General features: G+C 36.5%; 1 protein-coding gene across 2 annotated transcripts; it reads right to left on the reverse strand.

Moving 5' to 3' along the window:
- Positions 1 to 1,294: 1,294 nt before the first annotated feature.
- Positions 1,295 to 23,758, reverse strand: NAA50 (N-alpha-acetyltransferase 50, NatE catalytic subunit). Of its 2 annotated transcripts, none has more exons than XM_069472628.1 (5): positions 23,478 to 23,758; positions 6,372 to 6,505; positions 5,824 to 5,943; positions 5,319 to 5,385; positions 1,295 to 4,274 (listed from the first exon to the last, which is right to left on the reverse strand). In XM_069472628.1, the coding sequence occupies exons 1-5, from the start codon at positions 23,483 to 23,485 to the stop codon at positions 4,097 to 4,099; spliced, it is 507 nt and encodes a 168-aa protein (XP_069328729.1). In that variant the 5' UTR covers positions 23,486 to 23,758; the 3' UTR covers positions 1,295 to 4,096. The 2 variants fall into 2 exon arrangements, with proteins under 2 accessions (XP_069328729.1, XP_069328728.1); XM_069472627.1 differs by having other exon boundaries at positions 6,372 to 6,508.
- Positions 23,759 to 24,277: the final 519 nt, after the last annotated feature.

Raw genomic sequence — 24,277 nt, forward strand, 5'->3', positions numbered from 1 at the left:
TAAGCCCTTTTTTCCATATGGATGTTACTTGGCTGTATCATAAACTAGGACTAAGTTCATGTAGTTCAGCCTTGCAAAGGAGGTCCAATTCAGGATCTTCTGCAATAGAAAATATTTCCTGAAAAATTCCCATAGTTTTACTGTTCCTACTTGTGACTGCAGTTATCTAACTTCTCATAAATATTCAGATCACTTAGCTGGAAAAACATCCATCTGAGAGACAGATTAGTACCCGTCCCCCAAGCCCACAAAAAACCCATCAATTTTTAGGCCCATTCTCTATTTTTATATTCTGAACAATAGCAAAGTACAGTGATTTCTAACCCTCATTTAGGAAAATAATCCCTTCGGAAACTAGTAAAACATAACCTTACCAACTACCCTGCCTTGGTAGTCACTAAACCTCAGCATTTTCTCCAAGCAGTGTGATAGGCAGTCTCCGAGAAAGTACAATGATCCCTACCTTCCCAGTATTCATATCCTCCCACATTGTACCATGCGGGTGCAATGGCTGCTCTGTGTGACCAACAGAATATGGCAGAAGTAATGTCAATCTGAGGCTAAGTCATAAAAAAAAAAAGTATGGCTTCTGCTCACGCTCTTGTATCACTCGCTCTGGGGGAAGCCAGGTGCCAACTGTCAGTCAGGCAGCCCTATGAGGATACCCACATAGTGAGGAACTGAGGTCCAACAGCTTAGTGATGACTAAGACACAATGGGCAAAATCATCCATTGTTTGTTGAATGGGGAAAGCAAAACTCTAATTTCAACAGTTTTTTAACAGAGATATTGAGTTAATTTTGTTAAAGACAAAACTTTAAATTCATGTCTGTCTAATATTTAGGAAAAAACTTAACCAATTCCAAACTCACTCAACTACTAAACTCCTTCCTCATTACAAAAGAAAAAAAAAAAATTGAACATATCTGCAGCCAATACACATCAGTAATCAAACATGGCCTAAACTGTCAAGTATTTTTAACAATTACATTCAAGATACTGCAGCAGCAGGACAATTCCTTAGATCTTATTTTCTCTCTCATTGGGAATGGACTGCAGATATTGGGCAGTGTATCCACCAAGTTCCAAAAGGTCTCAATTAGGATGCCTTGATTACAACTGGACTGTTTTAATGGGTTTTAAATTAGATCTTAAAGAAATGTGAAAGTAAATAAAAGCAGAATGGGCAACAGTACACAATGTCTACATACAGTCACTGACTGCAGAATTCAACACAAGAGTTTTCTTTGACATTTATAGACATCACAGATCACTACCAGAACATCACATAAATTTATTTCAGATGTAACAGCAATGTTAAAATTGACAAGATTAATTCTTAACTGCACCAAGTAAACTCAGCCATTTAAGTATTTTTAAAGTTATTCCCTCCAAAAAACTGAGGGAGCTTTTCTTTTCCACCACCACACACCATTGTTTCCCAATAGTTCTCTTTTTGGAGGACTTTCAATTGCTGAATAAACTGCTTTAGAGATACTGCAGAACTTCATTCCCCAAATGAAAACTAATCTGGACAAATTATATATTGCATAGATTTCTCTACAGATTCTTCTTTAGAACCTAAATGCAATTACCATACAGTATAATTTTAACCTATTTGCCCCACAATAAAACTATTTGTACTGAAAAATATGATGGATATATCCTGTGATCTTCCAGTTAATAGAATTGTTTTACCTCAAAGATACTTTTTTCAAAATAACCAACTACACATGGGACATTACTTCAGTCTTTACCGACCCACAGGCGTATGAACTAGTGCCCACCTTCTACCTCTTCCAAATCTTCCTCCTCCTCTGTAAGTGGATGGAATTATTTAACATAATGTTTGATGTAGGACAATTAACCCTTTACAAACATTTACAATTTAAGTCATTGACTAGTGTGGAAAACAAAACTCTATAATCATATAGGGAGCCTACACACTCAATTCAAATTTAACATTTTTTTCCTCCTTAAATAACATGTATTTAAATTGTCATGAGGCAGCTATTCGGTTTTCAATAACCACATTTAGGGATACATTCATAGGACTGATTAGATAGTCCAGGTGAAACGGTTATAGAAATTGAGGCAGTGTCATCTCAGAAAACTCATTTACATATCAAAATCTATTTTGATATCTTGAAAGTTTACAAAAAGGCTGAATTCTTCAAACTAATCACGCCTTCTGTAACTCAAGCACTATTCTCTTGGCAAGAGCAAGCTGAAGCTTATCTATGAAGGTAAAGGTGCTCAACACTAAACTTTTCTTCTAAGCTTAGATTTGGACTGTTTAAGAAACTGATACCCAAAAAACCCAGCATGGTCTGTCTACATTTTTACCATCTTAAGATTAGAACCCTATATCAACTATCTTCTTCTGTGTTATTCTTGGCACTCAAGACTGCTGAAGTCTATGTACTTTGTACTTTCACATTCTCAAATAAAAACTTAAGGTTATAAAGTGTGCACAAACATTTTATAAAATAATTCTGTCATTTAACGTATTTGGAGATGAGACTTTTACACCAAAATTTTACATAAGAGGATAAATATTATGAATCAAACTTCCTTTTAAAGTCTAATGACAGAAAACTCAAGCCCATGCATTGTTTTAAAGTGTATTTGAGATATTTCTTGGGCCATCAGTACTGGTAATCTAAAAATTTCTAAATATTGGGAGATGGGACTACGGGAAGAAAACATGAATATTTCAGATGTTTCCCATCTTCAAAAAGTTAGCAACCTGTCAAAGCTAATCCCTATGTGCCAGAAAATGATCTTGGCATAAATCAGTACTGTCAGTACAGGAGGTCACAGTGACATTTGCATTATTAACACTTTATACTTCTCCTTTTCCAAGAATAGAAGCCATATGTTTAATAATTCCCCTTACCCCAAATCCTTAAACTCCATATCGTAGGCACACAGTGTAAACAAATCTGGGATGTTCACCAACAGATAAGCAATAGCTATGTTATTCTCAAAAATACTGTCTAGATATGCTTTCCTATAAAACCAAACACGCAGTGGCCACTTTTAATAGCTGCATTAGTTGACATTTAATGCATTTATTGTGCCACAAGTCCATCTAAGCTTCCTTGTAGGTATTTTTTAATATGTCCAAGAGAAAACACCTGTTTCAGGTTTATTTAGGGGTAGTGACCTATAAGGACATCAACTCCATTTTTAAGGTTAGACTAACTATTGTTGGGTTTACTGAAGAAAAATGACAGGAGAAAAAAAATTAAATCACAAAAAACTTCTTTATGTCAGTTAAAGGCCATATCTCTAGCTGGGATATTAAAAAAAATTAATCTCACCAGCCCACACTCTAAAAGTTAATGCCACTAGTAACAATCAACAGCAGGAAAAATAAACCTGCTAACAACCAGCCCACTCATTAGCAAAAAAGCAGTTTTACTCAAATACTTAGACCAAAGTATAACACTACCTACCCAAACTGCCCCACCCACCAGCAAAAGAAGAAATAATTGCAAAAAAAAAAAAAAAATCAAAATAAGCTTAGTATTTCTTACAAGGATAACAATGGTCCAACTTCTGAGAGAGTGCTCAGAAGGACTAAAGGTGGAGTGAAGGCAATGTCTAGGGATTTGTATCCCACAAAAATCTTAAAAAATCCAAAGTACCACAAACACACTAAACTTGTCTATTAATTAGAGAACAAGATATTGCTGCTGCTTCTTTTTGCCTTTTGAAATATACACTATTTTTTAGGCTCTGCCCTTCAATGTGAAAGCAGGACATTAAAAAAAAAAAACACCTAAAAAATTTGAAATTATTTGACACCCAACTTTTTGGGACCATACATCTTAACCATGAAATCAAACAGCTCTACCTTCTCCTTCCTTCAATCGAACCACCTCACAAAAATAAGAGAACTAAAACAATCCAAGCATGATTATTTTTTAAAGTCCTTGAAAGTTTTAAACTTTTGGAGAAAAAGAAAAGAAAAGAAGGAAAAACATGAACTAGGAGAAGAAAATGCTTTAAAAGAAAGGGGGGGGGGAATCAATGGGTCTCTCTTTTATTTGGCGACAAGCAAGTGCAAGAAAGTTCATTTGTTATTTGTTCAGTTGTCTGTCTTTTGTACATCTGCATTCTGACCAGAAGGGACTTTGAGGTTTTTCTGCAGCACATGAGCATCTGCAGGCTCTATCCTCTTATAGTAGTTCTTCTTTGTCTCAATAATCTCAAAGCCAAACTTCCTGTAGAAGTCAATTGCTGACTCATTGCTGATCTGGACATGCCTGAGATATAAAAGCATCAGAAAAAAAATTAAAATTAAGGTTTCATCATCTTTTAAGTGTTCTCTACAGATGGTTCCAAATTAGTTGGAATTAGAATATTGTAGACATTTGTTACATCCTCTTCACAATTACCAGTAATCAACAAAGATCAGGTACTTGTTTCCTGAAAACCTTTTCATGACAATTTTAACACTTATAACCTAATTCTTACATTTACAAGACAGCTGGCTAAGATCAGGAAGCTCAGTAACAGTGTTCATCCTTGAACTAAACAAAGGGCAAAGTACTCTACCTATCTTATTTTTTATTGTAAGGATAGAAAAGATTCCTGTACATAAAAATAAAGGATAAATAACCATAGGAATGACTCAAAGGCCATATAAACATACAGAAAAAAAAATGATGAAAAATTAAAAACTAGTTTCAAAATGTGAACATATTTTGACATGTTTCTCTAGATTGATGAAAACAAGGTATATTTTGAAAATAAAAAATTTGAGCTTTCTCAATTACTCCCCAAAATAACACTGCACAATTTAATCTCTACCATTGCCAAAATGAATTATCAAATAATATGGCTGTGATCTTAGTCGTGGCTCTTAATCTACAGCCTCTTGAGATTCAAGTATAATCTCAACTAGGTAATCTCTAATTTTGATTATTATACTCTACTGCAAATGAGCACATCATTGATAGCTTTAAACAAAATACACAAAGTACAAACAGCATGGCATAAGAAAATTAATCTTAATGGTATTAATAATGGTCTTGAATTCTGAAGACCTGAGTTTTGATCCTGGTTTCATCCCTATGACTTTGGAGCTCCCATCCCAATATAATAAAGCTCTGTGTTTTATCTCAGCTTCCTTATCTATTAAAACAAACAAAACAAACTATCCATACTTTGTAACAACTACAATAACTACTTTCATGGTGTTTCCAAAGTCACAGTGAAATAAATGACCAGATTTTAAAGTTTCCAGTAAAGATTTCTACTGTCAAATACACTCTTTAAATAAGAACATTAAATAGCATTTTACTTACAGATAGATGTTGTCAAAAGTGCCATCTTTTTCACAGATGTTTAAGACATGATTTAACATTTTAGTTCCTATTAATAAGATAAACAAATAAGTAATCTCATAAATTAACCTCTAAATTACACATCTATCCATCTGCTATCTTAGCTACTGTGTCCTAATAGAATTTATAAGGTATACAACAGATATCCTTATTTTCCAAAATTTTGTTCTTTCCCTACAATAATTACATATGTTTAAAACTGTTATCACAAAATCAACCTTTTTATACAAGCACTTCTGGGCAGAAGAAATACAGAAAAAGCAAAAGGGGATGTGAATGACAAATCTATGTAGGGCTTCCAACTGAATTATGTTAATGAATAAACACTAGTTATTTTTCACCTTATTTTATATATTCAGTAACCCTTTCCCAATATTCCAAAAAAGAAACTGACCTACTAGATTAGATACATTAACAATGTATTTATGCTTTTTTGAAGAAGTAAAACAATCAGAAATAATCTTACCTATTCCTAGCCTTCGGTAAGGTGCCAGACATCCTAGCGTCATGATGTAAAGTCTCTTCTGGTTCTGTGAATGATCCACCCTACAGCATACTGCACCTACAGCAATATCATTGAAATAGGCTGCCACGGAAAATATAAAGATATAACGCTCAATAGACAGAATAACACATTTTATTTAATACTCTTCCCTTCTAAAGGACTACACTGTTGCTATCAACATTAAATTTTATCAGCTCCTTTGTGAGTATCAGTGGTCTCAAAAATCATACACTGTTTTAGGGAATAGGGAAGTTTAAGCCTCCTCTAGAGTAAAGCTAAATACGTGAAAATACACAGGCATACACTAAATAAAGAACACCGAGCATTTCCTTTTAAAATTCAAATATTTTATTTTGATTTCTCTGACATTTTTCTTAGCATGTAGACCACCTCCAATTCCTCACTTGTAAAATACGGAGACTAAATCAGTTAACTCTTTCTGCTCTAATATTAAAAACAAGGGTTCAAGAACACAAACAAATGAAGAGAGGAAAAAAAACATATTATACCAAGTTTTGCTAATTCGCCAACCTCCAGCACATCCTTGTAGAACTTGTCATTGTAGCTGACTGGAAAGATGACCTGGTTCAATCTCTTCAACTGTTTAATATTGTGTGGTGTTACATCTCCCAGCTCGATCCGGCTACTGGAACAAACCAAAATGTACTCAATAAAATATAATTAGCTTAATTTGCTAAGATGAATATATCAAAAGGATACCAAGTCTTTTTTACATGATTGATAAACCCAGCCCTTTCATAGTGACGTTATAGTCCTATCAAAATTACTACTTATAAGCAAATCCCGCCAGCCATTTAATCCAAATTCTATTTATAGTTTTCATACAATTGTACACATTTAGGGACAAATAACAGCATACAACAAATACTAAGGCCAGAATAATATTCTACATTAAATGCCAAAATTTTCTTTGTAATTTATAGTTCAGAAAAATTTAGATCCACCTATTACTGATGAAAAAAGACTGATGATACTTAACATTGGCAAGAGGGTAGCATATTCTTACACTCTGCAGATGGGATGTAAATAGATACAATATCTCTTTAGGACAATCTAGCACTATGTATTGAAAACCTAAAAATTACATCTCCTTTGTCCAAGTGATCCTACTTCTAGTGATTTATTCTAAGAAAATAATCCAAGCATGCAATAATTATGTGCGTTCTACTCATCAAGAACAGTGGTCCAGGAACCACCTGTATCAGTCACAGATGTGGTATTCAAAATTCACAAGCCTGGACACACACCTCTCTCCTGCACTTTCAGAACCAGAATTTCTGGAAACAAGGGAATCTACATATTGAAAAACATCCCAGTTTGAAAACTACCAATCAAGAATGCAACAGTAGCATTTCTAGGAAACCACATGTAATCAAAGCAATTGGTCCCATGGGAAAAGAGATTAAAGCTAAAAAGTTTCAGACTCATACTACCAAAGTTGCTATGCTGGCAGAGATGTCAACAAAAGGAATTCTTAATAGCTCAAGTCAATTTCACTACTGCAAGCTAAATTAGGCTTATCAAATGTGACAAGGCAAACCTGACGGCATTCTACATTTTTTCTTTCTATTACTGCCAACACTATCGTTAATAGAGAGTTGCCTGTATACATTATTTGCCTTCTAAAAACAAGATGTTTAAGTGGGTGGCAAAACCAGAGAACACCAAATCAAAGTAAAAATCAAGAATTCAAAAATTAAACATTATGATGACAACTGAGCAGCCAGAAAACTATGTAGGTCCTATCCACGAAAGTGCTGGTTTCAGATCAGCATTAGAGTCAACAGCAGGAAAATGCAAACAATGCACTCTAGCAATCATCTGCATCATATTCGGTTATGAAAATCTCTTGGAAAAATGATTAAATGAGAATGTTAATTACCACACTTTCATAATAGCAAAAAAAGAAAAGAATAATCTAAGTGTCCACTAATACAGGACTAGTTAAATAAAGCATGCTACATCCACTTTATTAGCACAAAAAGACACAATACATTGTTTTGTGGGGGAAAAAAACACTTTCCAACTATATTTATAGATCCAACTTTTTTTGCCTCTCCTCCTTCCCCTTCACCATAGATCCAATTTTTGTTGACACAGAAAAATGAAAGGTTATTTTAAAAATGTGTAGAAATTATGATTTTTAAAACAGTATTCTCTAAAATGTTAAAATTTAGACAATCAAATCAAAACCCTGTTTTTTAAAAACAACAGTAACAATTACAGATCATTATAATAGAATGACCGAAGAAAATGAAAAATGGAAGAAATTTCCAAAGTTGATATATCTGGATAGAGGCAAATATGATGTTGTATTTTATCTTATGCTACAATTCTCTAAACCGTATCACTCTCGAACGTCCAGTTTGGAGAACATGCTCCTTTGCTAAGCAGTCAGCAGCAAAAATTGAGAGCAAAGTTTACCTCATATTTAAGTACTCCGTACCAAGAACACAAAGATAGTGCAAAGTGCCCTTCCTGTCATATTTGGCAGTTTTGAAAGGCTTAACTCATTTGGAACTTTAGCTTTCCTGCCTCAATTATTTAATTTTTATGCCACTGTTTTGTACTATTTTTATGACTAATCATCCTTGCATATTTTGTATGTTTTCTTAAAATCTGAACAGTTTCCTAGCAGGCACACAGGTTAGAGATGCAAAATGTTAGTAAAAAAAAAAAAAAAAAAAAAAGAGAGAGATTTTCTTGTATAGTCCCTTCCACTTTCTAGCCACGTGAGTAAATATGGCCTTCTCCCCCCAAGCATTGACAACTATAATGAATTGTATGAGTTTCATGTCATCTTTAAGTAGGTTACATTTCATTCACAGAACTCCCCCTCTTCATTAAAGCACACCCTGGTTTTTCTTCTTTAAGGCTGAAGAAAATGACATTTTGCCCAAAACCTTTTTCTGACTAAAACATACTGGGTTTACTTCTCCACTGTCTACTACACATTTTTTTTTTTTTTTAAATCTGCAGATAGTGTTATCCTGTAAAATATAGGATCCTTTAAAATCCTGAAATAGAGATCATGTCTCACCTATACTGCTCTTTAACTTACCACAGTGCCATAAATTGGGTGCAATAATTTATTTTACATCTAGTATAACTTACATTGATTATATTTAGAGCATATCATTTAAAAATCACTCCAATCCACTTTAAAAAAAAATCTTAGTCCGTTTTTTAAAAATTACATTATGAAGTATAACTGTAAATAATACAGAATAATTTAAGAATCTAGGAAGTCAAGCTTCTAAATTATAAGTGAAAGAACTTGAGATTTTTCTAAATTTTAGGAATGATTTCTGGATAATTACTAGGTTTCAAGCATATTTACAATTTTTGAAAGGTTAATAACCAGGTATCTCTTGACTTCATACAGGAAGAAAAGGCAGTTACAGTGCACTGTGTTAGATTGAGTCTAACAAATTAACTACTAAAAAGGTTCCCGTTAGGATGGGCAGATCAAGCCTAAATAGAGGAAACAATATTAAATCATTAGAAAATAGGCACCTTAATCTTTCCCCACCTAATTAAAAAGAAACACATCTTGATTTTATTAAAAAAGTATATCAAAGAAATGACTTGAGTAGTAAAAATATCCTGTAAAAACAACCAGAAATAACTTTGTTGATATACTCTTCCAATATTTTTTCTATGCACATATATACATATGTGTTTTAAATAGATCTGGGATACTAAAAATAGCTTGGTAGCTGTTTGAGAAATTAATCAAATTGATTCTTGCTAGACTGTCAGAACTTGCTAGAAACAATTTCAAAGTATCCATTAAATGTAACTTTGTCAGCAAAAATTCAGGTTCAAATATAGTTTAACTCTCATCGACATGATATGAAATGGAATACTTCTGTAATCCTGATCACTTAGCTCCAAATTATTTTAAGATGTGGGTATTCTAAATATATCATAGTAATATCATCAACTTGTAAATATAATTTAGCAAAGAACATGTAGTATTAAAGGCATAAGCACAGGGATATGAACAAATGTCAAGAACATGACTTGATTGTAAACAACCAAAAAGTTTTTAGAAGTTAAAAAAACTAAAAAATTAAGTTAAAGTCCAAAGTTTCTGCTAGAAAATTAATCTAAGAATAGAGCTTGGGCAAGCGTAGTGGCTCACGCCTGTAATCCTAGCACTCTGGGAGGCCAATGCCAGAAGACTGCTTGAGCTCAGGAGTTCGAGACCAGCCTGAACAAGAGCGAGACCCCCGTCTCTAGTAAAAATATAAAAACCAGCCAGGCATGGCGTTGCACACCCAGCTACTCGGGAGGCCGAGGCAAAAGGATCTCCTGAGTCCAGGAGTTGGAGGTTGCAGTGAGCTTCAATGACACTGCTGTACTCTACCTAGGGCAACAGTGCAAGTGTATCTCCAAAAAAAAAAAAGAAGAAGAAGAAAGAAAGAAAGAAAGAGAGAGAGAGAGAGAGAGAGAGAGAATTCAGTCAATCTAAATTTTCCTAACGGTCTATGAACACAGTAGAGTTGCCTATTCAAAGCATAAATTAGTTCTATTTCAATAAACATTTGAACACCTATGCACTAAGTAATTGGAATGCAAAAGAGTTTACACTTAACACTTAGTAAGAAAGACAAGTATATACAATACAATCTGCTAGTAATTAGTGTATGTACACAAAGTACGGAAATAATATTAGAATGGCATGTTACCATTCTAACAGAGGTCACCCTCCATTTTAATATTTTAGAATATTAGGTTTAAAGGATGACTAGGAGTTTGTTTTGTGGGAGGACAAGAGATGCTCTCTAAACAGAAGATAAAACATGAACAAAATTGCAATGATACATTCCTAAAACTATAGCCAGTTTGTACTCCAACTCCTGGATCCAAAGCATGTCTAGTAGACACTTCAAAGTAAACATAATGAGACTGAATTTCTGATCCTCAACTGCTGCTTAACCTGCAGCTTTTCCTATGTCAGTGCATGGCCTCTCCAACCTTGGCTACAGATTACCTCCTTTAAGTCTTTGTCCAAATGGTATCACAAGGCTTACTCTGACACATCTGGACTTCCTTCCTTGTAACATTTCTTCTTTCTTTTTTAGAGAGAGGGTCTTGCTCTGTCACCTATGGTGGAGTGCAGTGGCATGATTATGGCTCACTGTAGCCTCCCAATGCCTGGGATAAAGCGATACTCCCACCTTATCCTTGTAATATTCTTGAGAGGCTACATTTACATTTCCATCAGTAACGTCTAGGGTTCTAGTTTCTATACATATCCTTGCCAACACTTTTTATTGCCTTTTTGTTAATAGCCATTCAGTCGTGTGATGTGATATCTCATAGGACATGCATTTCTCTAATGACTGATGATGCTGAGCATCTTTCTGTATGGTTGTTAGCCATTTGTATATGTTCTTTAGTGAAATGTCTATTTAATTATTTTTCCTATGGTCTAGGCCTAGGAAAAAACTTAGAATTCTTACACTAGTTTAATCCATAAGAATTCCAACTTTTAATTGGATTACTTATCTTATTGCTGAATTGTAAGAGTTCTTTATATATTCTGGATACAACTCCTTTATCAGCTAATTGCAATTTGTGGACCTTTTTGGATTCTGATGTGAAAGCCTATTTTAAAAAGACATTTATGAGACACAGGAAAAAACTAAATATAGACTGGTATCAGATCAGAAGATGATATTAGGTATTGTAATTGTATTTTTTAAAAAGTCTTTCTATGTTAAAGATTCACACAGAAATATTTACAGGTAGAGTAGGGTACTATACCTAGGATTTCCTTAGAAATGCTCCAGCTAAAAAGGAAAAGGGAAAAGTGTGGGTCAGGCAAAGATAAAATAACATGGGGACTGATCCATCCTACTTTCTGGAGTTGGACAATGGGGTTCATTATACTCTTTATTTTCATTTGTGTTTGAAATTTCCACTACAAAGTTAAAAAAAATTACTCATTACATAGACACAAGCTGTAGTACTTTGCAGGCATGTTATTCTTGACACTAAAACTCACAGTAGAAAGCAACTGATGCCTTATTTATGCAATACTGTTGGAAAGAACAAGTAAAAGGAGCCAAGACCTTTAAGCCTTTAACAAACTGCAACTTCTCAATCTCCAGCGGTACTTCTCAATCTCCAGCGGTACCAAGACTTTGATTTATAGAAGAAACATAGAATAAGAGCTGGATGAGAATGAGCCTTCCATTCCAGTACAGACCACCCCCCACCTTCCAAATTCAGTAGTCTCAGGCTAGTCTGTCATAGTTTTTGCCTTTGTTGTAAATATTTACATGTTCTGTTATTATTTTTTCCCTATCAAAATAGTGTCAAACACTTTTAAGGTAAGAATGAGCACGTAAAAAAAATTACTTAAATGATGCAGTTTAAATGTTACCCAATGTGACTGGAAGCAATCCTAATAGATAAAAACTGGATTGTAGAGGGAATGCACCTAGACTTTTTACACGAAAGAATTCCCTTTTATAACACATCACTAAAAACCCAGAGTAGTGTCACAAAGTGGATTCCAAACCTGGTTATACAGGGATAAGCTTGCCGGTTAAAAATTCAGACTCTGAAGTCCCACCTTGGAATCTTTACTTTTGTAATTAAGCTTGTTATGTAAAACATCCAAATTTAACACTCAGCTAAAGTAAACTTCGCACTGCATGTGTATACATTTCTAAATCTGAGAAATCTGGTGAGGAAATAGAGGTTCAAGATGGGTGCAGAGAAGTGGAATAGGTCACTGGAAAAAAATATGCCATATGATCAGAAGAGTTTCACTTAAAATACAAATAATTTCCCCTATACAAGTAGTACTATAAGGTATACTTTAGGTTTACTATATGTGTAAAACAGCTAATATAGAGGAGCCGTGACTCTAAAACCTGGGTTTTAGACCAGTACACTGCTTACTTCTGCTAAGATTCCAATATACATTAACAATGTAGGCTATCTTAATTTATCAGTAGTTTAAAACCTTTACTATGTAGATAAGCCCCAAATTGCTGGCCTAACAGCTATGTAGTCACACCTATGTGACCCATAGTTTTTCTTTCTTGTGTTTAAGTTGGTTGTTAATAAATATTTAAATGAGAAGATTTTTCATAAAGCCTGAATTTACAGCTTCTCTTGCTTTACTAATTTACCTCATCTGCTTGGCTCCTGTTAGCACTGGAGTTTACAACCCTAACTACAAAAAATTGAAGACAACAGTTATTAAAGAAACTAAATGATTCTGTTAGCTCAAGTAAACTCACTTGACATGCTATTTTTTCCTCTTTTTCAAATCTATAACAATCAAACCCCAAGGCATCTACAAACCAAAGTTTTTAAACTAAGGAACTAAAAGTGGGATAAACTGTGATATAAATAAGAAACAACAATTGCAAAAGTGCCCACTTAGTAGTCCATAGATGTGAAAATGCAGCTACTAGCCTGCTCTTTATAGAGCCCATTAGCTATTAATTTGCGTCAACACCACAAAATTAGTTCATTAGTAAAATTTCATATACATAATCTTTGGGCTTACAATATGGTAGTAGTACCCTTGGCTTATAAAACAATCAGTGTGATAAAATGAGATAACCATGTTAAATTTTAGCACAGCAACATCAGACAATAAACACTCAACCCTGGCGCGGTGGCTCACATTTGTAATCCCAGCAATTTGGGAGGCTGAGGCAGAAGGATCACTTGAGCCTATGAGTTCAAGGTTACAGTGAGTTTTGATCGTGCCACTGCACTCCAGCCTGGGTGACAGAGCCAGAGCAAGACTTCATTTCTTCATAAAATAAAATAAAATAAAATAATTTAAAAAGGTACTCAAATGCTACTAAAGGTAATGCCAATTATGCCCATAATTGTAAAAGCAAACTTAGTAGCAATATTCTGAAAGGCCACAAGATGGGGACATGACTCCATGAAAGTGAGCCCTTCTCTGTACAAAGTGTGACTTTTTTTTAAAAACAGGGGTCTTGCCATGTTGCCCAGGCTGGCCTCCAACTTCCTGGCTCACGTGATCTCCCACCTCAGCCTCCAGAGTAGGTCCAAAGTGTGACTTTTAAAGTTATACAGCAAAAAGTGAAAATGAAGTATAGAAAAAGCTTAAAGCCTATTTATACTTTCAATGGGTATTAAGTGCACCTTGGCACAAAATTTCACCTGCTTGGTTGTTTGTTGCGCAGTATTTGATCTGGACTGGGTCTTCATTTTACAGATGACAAAACTGAAGCCCCAAGACAAATGTACCTATAGTTATACAGACAGTTATCAATAAAGCCAGAATCAGGCCTGTATCCATGAACTTCTGCTATAGTGTAAGATCAGCTACACCATGTTCCCTTCAAAGGAGTCATCTTTACTCCTCAAGGTTATTTTAAAAAGGAGAGAGATCTATCGGGAAACGTTTTTCTGATGTGTACTGATAAGTACCTTTGCATAAAACTCAAAGTATCTTTTAGCAAGGATCAAAGTATGCCCATCGTCCTTTGATTTAAAAATTTCAAGGGGTTAGAGAGTAGGTGATTTTTTCTAAGCTGGCAGTAATCTGGTTCTAAACTCTTGCTTCAAGTAAATTATATGAAAGAGGGATTCCCCTAGAGAATAAATTCCTTCAACCTAAAAGTAAGCCCACTCAGAATTTATCAAATAACAGCTTAAATACTAACTGCTCATGAGGCCTTAACCTGTCATGTCACCCACTGAGATTTCTACCTCATATGAACTATATTACTGTTTCTCCTCCCCCGTTCCCTTTTATGAGACAGAGTCTCTGTCACCCTGGCTAGAGTGCAGTGGTGTCATCGTAGCTCACTGCAACCTCAAACTCCTGGGCTCAAGCAATCATCCTGCCTCAGCCTCCCAAGTAGTTGGGACTACAGACGTGCGCCACTGCCCCCTGCAAATTTTTTTCTATTTTTGGTAGAGACAGGTCTTGCTCTTACTCAGGCTGGTCTCGAATTCCTGAGCTCAAAGGATCCTCCTGCCTTAGCCTCCCAGAGTGCTAGGATTACAGATGTGAACCACCACACCCTGTCTGTTTCTCCCCTTCCAAGGCACAACTCTGCACTGCTATAAGCATTTCTTTTTATACCTTACCTCTTCTAAACTATAAGACTTAGAGGGCAGGACCTCAAATAGTTCAAGAAATCACTAAACTTTCGGCAAACCCAAGAATCTCTAAATCCGTAACATAATTGATGGGCTTTCCCATTTCATCTAGATTTTACGGCAGGGTTTCTCGATCTCAATACTATTATCATTTGGGGCTGGATAATTCTTTGTTGTGGAGGGCTTTCCTGTGCATTGTAGGATGTTTTGGCAGAATCTCTAGTCTCTACTCACTAGGTGTCAGAACACTCCCCACCCAGTTATGACAACCAAAAGCGTCTCCAGACATTACCAATAATCAGGAAGGGGTGGAGGAGCATGGAGTGGGGGGGGGGGGGGGGAGGTTTGCCCCTGGTTGACAGTCACTGTTTTACAGGTTTAGCAAGAATCAAAACAGTGGTGGTGGGGTGGACCAACTCTCCAAATCGTGTGACTGTTAAGTATTAGAAGTAAAAAAAAAATTTCAGCAATCATTTGGTTGGTTACTAATGGTAAGTATACAGATACAATCTACTTAACTATAACCTAAAAAGAAAAAATTATTCTTTGGCAATTTTTTTCTACTGTCAATCATGTATTCAATTAGGAAAGCTCCTTCCCAGCTATGGCTTTTCCTTTATGATCACCTAAATGATGTTGTTTTTATTTCCAAATCTCTGAATCCAGGTATATATTTCTGAATGCTTACTAGTGATCTCCACAAGAATCTCAAATTCAACACACCCAAAAGTTTCTTTACATGAAATTAAAGCATCTATCACTATTCTCTATAATTCACCCAATACAGACATTTAGTTTTAGATGTATCCTTATGTCCTATTTTAATTCTTGTTAATTCTGTTTCCTCAAATATCTTCATAACCTGTTCCTATACCCTTTCTCTTAGCACTATGGTTCAGGCCATTTCAGTCCAAATTCTAAGAACCTAATGAAGAACAACAACACTAGAGCCAAGGAGATAACTCCACCACAATGTAATCAGAATAATCTTTTTTTCTTTCCTTTCCCTTCTTTTTTGAGACAGAGTCTCACTCTGTTGCCCGGGCTAGAGCACCGTGGCCTAGTTCACAGCAACCTCAAACTCCTGGGCTCGAGCAATCCTCCTGCCTCAGCCTCTCGAATAGCTGGGACTACAGGCATGTGCCACCATGCCTGGCTAATTTTTTCTATATATTTTTAGTTGGCCAGATAATTTCTTTCTATTTTTAGTAGAGATGGGGGTCTCGCTCTTGCTCAGGCTGGTCTCAAACTTCTGAGCTCAAACGATCTACCCGCCTCGGCCTCCCAGAGTGCTAGGATTACAGGCATGAGCCACCGCACCCAGCCACATACCTGTTCTTTTCATTAGTAGATTATAAATAATATACTATCTTTACAGAGATACTGAGAAGATTAAATGAGAATCTATTGGTTGGCCCAGTTGGCATGTTAGGTATAAAAAAAGAGTGTCATGAGGGGGCAGGGTGGAAGGGTAGGCATGTATAAGAGCAAATTGAAGAAAGCAGCTTAAAAGAGAACAATTCAAATGATTCCAATGTTTTGTTTCTTGGTATCATAGAAAGTTAGCACGGATAGAGATCAGGAATGGCTAACATGTGACACGCATGCCACAGCAGTCATGGTAGGTATGAGTAGTAGCTCCCCTCCACCCCCTGCTTTTTTGGCAGTCTTGAGAACTCATCAAAGCTATCAACAGACGAGATACCATTAACAGATTAAAACTGGCACATGAGTTCCTGTTCAGGTTCAAGTCATTCTCTTTAAAGACAAAGAAACCAAGGCCCAGAGGTCAAGAAACTTATCAGTGACCCTACTATCCTTTGTGACACACACAACTAAAACTTGTTTGTGTTTAGTTCAATGTTTTTTGCATTACAGTAAGTTTCCTTTTTAAGATAAATAATAAACTACATAGCCTAGAAGGGGAAATGCAAATATATCTTTAAATATACCTTTTCTGGAAAAGAAAAGTTTAAAATGCTCCTAAGTACAAAATATTTTTCTTGCTTACCCTTGTCAAAAAAGTTCAACCTGCAAAAAATTTTCTTTCAAATGATGTGGGCCCCAAACATAGGCAACACATAAACAATATTTATTAATCTGAATGTCTCAACCCCATTTTCTAAATAACACGATCTCGATTGTTTTGTAATTCAAGGTTAAGGCAAACAGTATCCCACAAAAACTCTGTGACTTGTTTGTAAATTATACAAACAAGCAAGACACAAAGCCATACAAAAGACCAGTAAAAAATAGTGGTTTAAAAAAAGGGGGCAGAGAATGCCATTTATTACCTAATCAGAAAAGTAAAACTAGAGTTAGGGCTATATGCTAGTAATTACTCAAAACCAACTTGTAAGGAAACTATCAATGTATAGAACGTAGCCCAAACAACGGAAATTTATGCCACCCACGGCTGAAATGGCAGCCACAATGTCTTCCTCCATTTTCTTAAGGTTTTTCCAAGTGCTCCTCCCCTTCCCAATCAATTGGCCCTTGGAGAGAGAAGGGTACTTTTATACACTGCTGACAGTATAAATTGCTACTATTATTTTGGAGGTCAACGGGCAGCAACTATCAGAGGTTTAAAAATGCGAGTATCTTTTGATCCAAAAAATGCACTCCTAGGAAATTATCCAAAAGAAATCATTAGATATGTGTGCCAAGCAGTTTTATAAACAAGCATTCACTACACCACTATAGGGGACTGAGATAAGGAGCCTCTAGACTGAGAAAAGAAGGTATTCCCTTAAGAATAGCTTCAACAATGATAGAGGCAGAATATAGGTTGCACTAGTTCAGGAAAGACAAATATACACTTGCAACCATTCCTTTCCCACCTATGGCAGACAAGGTAATTGGATTATAACACCTTAATCAAAAACCAGAAGTGACCTCAGAATCCTTCACCAGAGGTATAAACAGTCATAAACTATATGTGTTGGACCACAAATTGAAACATTTAGAAATATCTATCATCTGGGAACTATTTTTTATTTAGAGACGGAGTCTCACTCTATCACCTGGGTTAGAGTGCTGTGGCATCAGCCTAGCTCACAGCAATCTCAAACTCTTGGGCTCAAGCAATTCTCCTGCCTCAGCCTCCTAAGTAGCTGGGATTACAAGCACACACCACCATGCCCAGCTAATTTTTCTATTTTTAGTAGAGACAGGATCTCGCTCTTGTTTAGGCTGGTCTCGAACTCCTGACCTCAAGTGATCCTCCTGTCTCGACCTCCCAGAGTGCTAGGATTACAGGCATGAGCAGCCACGCCAGGACTCATCTAGAAACTAGGTTCCAAGGAAAGACATCATATTTTACAGAACTTTGGGTTTTTTTTTTATGGGTTTAGCATAGCAGTGTCCAAAAGAAATATAATTGGAGTTACATAAAAATTTAAATTTCTTAACATCCACATTAACAAGGAAAAATGATATCAACATGTATGCAAAATAAAACTTATGAATGAAATAACTTTAAAATTAAAATCCAATTTCTTACACTTACAGCATACTTCAATTCAGGTGTTAATTTTCCCTGGAAATATTTGATCTGGGCTGGGCGTGGTGGCTCATGCCTTGTAATCCTAGCACTCTGGGAGGCTGAGGCGGGAGGATTGTTTGAGCTCAGGAGTTCGAGACCAGCCTGAGCAAGAGCAAGACCCAGTCTCTACTAAAAAATAAAAAGAAATTCTATGGACAGCTAAAAATACATATCTAGAAAAAATTAGCTGGGCATGGTGGTGCATGCCTGTAGTCCCAGCTACTTGGGAGGCTGAGGCAGGAGGATCGCTTGAGCCCAGGAGTTTGAGGTTGCTGTGAGCTAAGCTGACGCCACAGCACTCTGGTCCAGGCAAAAGAGTGAGACGCTGTCTCAATAAATAAATAAATAAATAAACAAACATAAAAATAAAAAATATTTGATCTGTATTTACATTTGATAAAATTTACAGTAGATTCACATATCCAAGTTGTTTCAAATATTCTTTAAAAATTGTCCAATAGCTGATTTTCAGTATCAGTTTTTAAATTTTAATTTAAAATTAAATTTTTAAGTAAAATTTAGAATTCCTTAGTTCCACAAGGCACATTTCAACTGCTCAACAGACAACTGTAGCTAGTCACAATGTATTAGATGAGACTAACATTTTGCCAAGAAGGTAGGCACTAGATCTAAACAGGTGATAGAAGACAAAGGAAAAAGAAAAGCAGGGTCAGTTGCTAACACAATTATATAATTTTGTAGCTATTAAACCATAATCCATACAATTCACATTTTCATGATGGAAAGGATGGTTCTATTGGCTTCTACTGGTAGTCTACTGGTTACTGTAGGTTTTGTTTAAAGGAAAAAAAAAAAAAAGATGAAGGACACTTGAATAACTGAGAAAGTTTATCTTTCCAGATGTCACAAAGCTGAAAGCCATAGCTAATAACTGGACGAGAAAATGAGGAGTCAAAAATATTTCCACAGGCCAAAATAGAGGAAGTTGCAAAGCGAAATTTAATATAAATATTGGTTTGGTCTGGAAAAAGCATTGAGCTTGAAAGAGAATGCTTTACATGATTTAGAGATTTTAGTTGACAATACAGTTAATGTTCAACAATGTAAAATTAATTTGATCATAAATTGCAATAACAGAAATACATATTTAAACCAATGACAATAGTAGTCCCACTTTCCCATTCTACCAATCACATGTGCAGTAATATTCACATAATAGCAGCAAGGATGTTTGAAATTATAGTAAACAGGGAATATATTAATATTTTGATGCAATAGCTGAGTGCTTGGCCTACTGAAAGACTTTTAAAAATCTTTTCCAACCCAGAAATTCTTGATTATTCTACATTAAGACCTTTACCAAGAGTTGTCTACAATTTTGGGAAGAAATCAGACCAGGTGGCAACACAGCATGAGTCACCAAAGCACACACCTATATAGGTAGTAGATATACTTCCTAAATTATACAATGATTCAATTTACAGACAGACGCAAACATTTGATCTTATGTTTTGTGGCACAGTTATACCAGATCGTTACACACTAAAATAGATTTTATTATAATTTATTTCCTTATATTTCTTCTTTATATTAGTTAGGATACTACATTGATTTTGTTTTTTAAAAATTGTGGTCCAGGTAAGTTATATTTTATATGGTTCACCTCAACACAGTATTTGTTACATATAGCATAACAAAGCATTTGATATAAAGATGAATGTATGAGTTTTAAAAAAATCACAAAGCATTTGTTAAAATTCACTATCTCAATCAATAAAACACCAATTACTGGCTTCACAGAAGCAAGGAACATGAATTGTAGGCTTATAAAGAGTTGTCAAATGTGGCTTTAGCCTGACTGGCTTATAACCTTTAAAAAATTTCATTATTAAAGCGTTAAAAAAAAAAAAATCACAGATCCTGTGTACAGCTCAACGAATTTTTTTTTTTTTTACTTACATACACCCTCCCCACCCTGTAATCAACACCCAGATAAAATAAAGAATGTTTCTAGCATGCCAGAAAATTACTTTTTGTGCCCTTCCCAGTCCACATGCTGTCAGAGGTAACCATTATTCTGAGTTCTTCATAGTTTTGTTTGACTGCAGAATCTTTTATTTTATTTTCTAGTAACATGTAGTCAAAATGGCTTCTTTAAATATTTCAGTTAGTAAACTACAGTTCTATATTTATATTACTGCTACCTACTGTCCCATCTTTACTTTAGTCATCTATAGCATTCATATCTTGTTAAAGACATTTTTACTAGAATTTGCATCCTTTTGCTACAACTGAAGGGTAAATGGATTTAGTTTTACTTTCTATTACACTAATTACATTGCCACCTCAGTCTTGGTTGCCTGTGGCATACCTTTTCTCTTGAAAGAATCTTCCTCAGAAAGGAACAACAGATAAAAATTCATCCACAAATTCAAACTACAATGTCCCTGGGTTTATAAAAACAAGCAACTTCAGTAAAAAGGAAGCAACGTTTTCTAGATCTCAAACTTCTAGACATGCACATAAACACATACAGTAGTTAATAACTGGAAATTTATCTACTATGGAAGAAAGGCAAATACATGCCAATACAATGGAATGTCTTAGCGCTAAGAAAAATACTCATAGTATAAATATGAGGAAAAACCAGATAAAATAAGTTTTAAAAGTTTCAACATGACAGGCAATATAGGCAACAATGTAAAATATTTAAATAATAGACTGACTTGGCGTTGGGCATTCTGCAGTTTCCAATTTTAGATATTTCTATTCAACTTATTGTTCAGTTAGCTCAATATACAATAAAACACTTAACAAATAAGATTTTGTATAAAACCACATTGTATCACCGTTTCACTTTCACAGGCCATTCCAAATCAAGAGTCAGGACTATCAAAATGACCATATTGTGCATGGTGATACAAGCTTTGGAACTCAAGGACCTTAACATCTTTTAAACTTATACTGTTCTCATTTGTTCAGTGCTTTAAATACAGACTTACAAGCAAAAAAATTTTTAAAGTCCCATCTTACCTGGGAGTTCATCTGGGAAGTAAAAGAGACTACTCCCATGAAATCATCTTAAAGTTTAAAAGAACACAATTCCAAGCTCCCAATCATAAGAGGTAACAGGAATTATACAGGCATAGTTGATAGCATAAGGTACAGATTCAATAACTGTTTCCTCTAAATCTGGCCAGTTGCTCATTTCTAGGTATCTGCCTCCATCAGGGTACACATAAATATCCATTCCAAACAAAAAGATAATTGCTTCATAAGTATATTAATTAAAGGTAGATTGTGAATATCACTGGCCCCATTTCAATTGCCAAGTTAGGTAGCAGAAAGAATATTACACCCTATAGAGACTGAGCTAGATCAAAGATTTTGGATCTAAGCATCCAGAATAATTTCTTAGGGCCCCTCTTTATAAATCCACAGCAGTTTCAACACTGGGAACTCTTTGGCCTCATTTTTCTTACTTTAACAGAACATGATACATGTATTGAGTATCTGGCAATGAAAATATAAAAACAGACAGCAACCACACGTAAGGAGCGCAGTCTACCAGAAAAAACAAAATTCTCCAAGTATGTTGGACCATATACAAAATAGCCCAAATTCCTAGATCATGATCCAAGTGGAGAAAATACTCCCTATATTCCTCAACTAGCTTCCCAATTGAAACTCTTTCGAACTTGGGAAATAATGCAGGTACTGTGAAAATATCTTCATGTTTCCTAAACTTTAATTCTTATTATAAAACATGCAATTCAACATTAGAATGACTATCCAGTTTGTAAAGCAAAATTAAAGTAAGGAAATGTTACAGACCTAAGACTGAATTAAACTTTCTCGAAATCTCTTCATCGATCTCAAACACAGATAAACACAGATAATATTTAGATCCTTTAGGCAGTATGAGATTACTCTGAAAACAGACTCTTATTTCATCCTTAAAAGGGTGCTGAACAGCTAGTTTGAAAGGCTTCACTAAGCTTAAAACATAGTTACAATTCTTTAACCGACTTACAATAGAAAAAAACTGAGCATCTCAGAAAGCTTTTAATATTCGTAAGTTTCACTTCTTTCTCTAAGGAAGGTAAGCAAGCTTTCAAAACGGAGCTTAGCTAAGCAATGCTTTAAGACAACGTTATGAAATTTATCTTTAACAGTATATAACTTAAGGGTAAAAAAACATTTTATCCAAGTGGAAACAGCCGAACCAAAATAGTCCCTAATTTCATCTAAAATTGTGACAGACCGAACGTTAACTTTGCCAATCACCTGAAGAAAGCAGCGTAGTAACCCAAGACCCTCTCACCGCAGTCGGGGGCAACAGCGAACTACTGAAGCAATAGCTCCACCTACTGATCCACAATACTTCCTAAAACATTTTGGCACCCCAAGTATACAGTGATCGCGCTCTCTCCCCCTCCTCCACTCGCTCTGACCCAACCCAAATCTAGTTGAGTCACTAGCTCTTAATACTCATTCCCATGCTCTTTATTCCAATTTCTTCTCTCTCTAGAAGGTTCTGCACAGCTCCCAAGCATGAGTAAAAGTGAAAGGTTGTCAAAGACGGCAGTTCCAGTGTTGAGTGTGGATGTGGAGAAGAGGACAACCACACCACTACACCTGGAGTGGCGGGCCGCGACGGCTTGGTCGTCCGCTCCCAGATAAGAGGCCCCAGGCGCCTCACAATGGCTTTTCTCTGTTGCCCACTCAGCTGCTAGTCTCCAATTAACCTACCCTCGTCCTCCGGGCCCAAATCCTGGGTTCCCCGGGTCTTGCCTCCGCTGGCCCTTCAGCCCGCCAACAGCCCAAGCCTCACCTCGGTCCCTGAAATACCTAGAAATTCTCCTTTGCCCAGTCTTCGCTCTCTCTCCCCTCCTTCGCAGCTCTCTCCCTCTAAATGGGCCCGGAACCCTCTACCCCTCCGGTCGGGCCCAGTCCAGCTGCCCTTCCTCACCCTTTCATTTTCCCCGCCTACTGAGGCCGTCGTTACCGCCGATATCAACGCCGTAGCCCTCGCCGCCCTCAGCTCTCCGCGCCCTCAGCTCGGGCCACCAACCCCGCAAGCTGGCCTCCTCGCCTTGGGCAGGAAGCTGAGCGGGTGACCGAGGCCGCGAGAGTCGAGCGCGGCCCTGAGTCTCCCGAGGCAGCAGTGGTATCTCCCGCCGCCGCGCTGGTGCAGACGCTTCTCCACACGTGCACACAGGGTTCTCGCCTCCCGCCCGCAGCTGCCGCCAGCCAGACCCGCCGCCGCGCTGTGACCTTTCACCCCGCCCCCTCTGCGCGCCGGCGCGTCCGGCGCCTCGCGCGCAGCCGCACTGCTCGCCTCCGGGTACCCTTCCCCCTCCACTCTGGGACCTCCATCTTTCTACTGGAGGGCTCTGCCGTCTGGCGACATGCTCCTCCTCCCATCCCTTACGACACTACTTGTGGGGCTTGCTCGGTAGGCCCTGGCGGTAAAATCCGGATCTTGCCACCCCTCCCTTTCCTGTCCCACATCAGCAAGATCATTCCGGACCCCGTTCTTCCCAGTTGGTAGTCTCCAGAGTGACCTTCAAACGCTCTTGTCTCCTAATAGGGTTTTACATAGCTGGTTCTTCTAAATGTAAAGAAGCCTATGGAAAACTCACATAAATGAGGTATTTTAAAAACAAACAAATGTGATTAAAAATCCGCCGGATAACTTGGCTACCCTCCAATACGCCTCAAGTTTTGAGGTGACGTGATTGGCCCAAACCTTATAGCCTGGGATTTTAC

This window comes from Eulemur rufifrons, chromosome 7 (genome assembly GCF_041146395.1).
Source record: "Eulemur rufifrons isolate Redbay chromosome 7, OSU_ERuf_1, whole genome shotgun sequence".
Taxonomy (NCBI): Eukaryota; Metazoa; Chordata; class Mammalia; order Primates; family Lemuridae; genus Eulemur; species Eulemur rufifrons.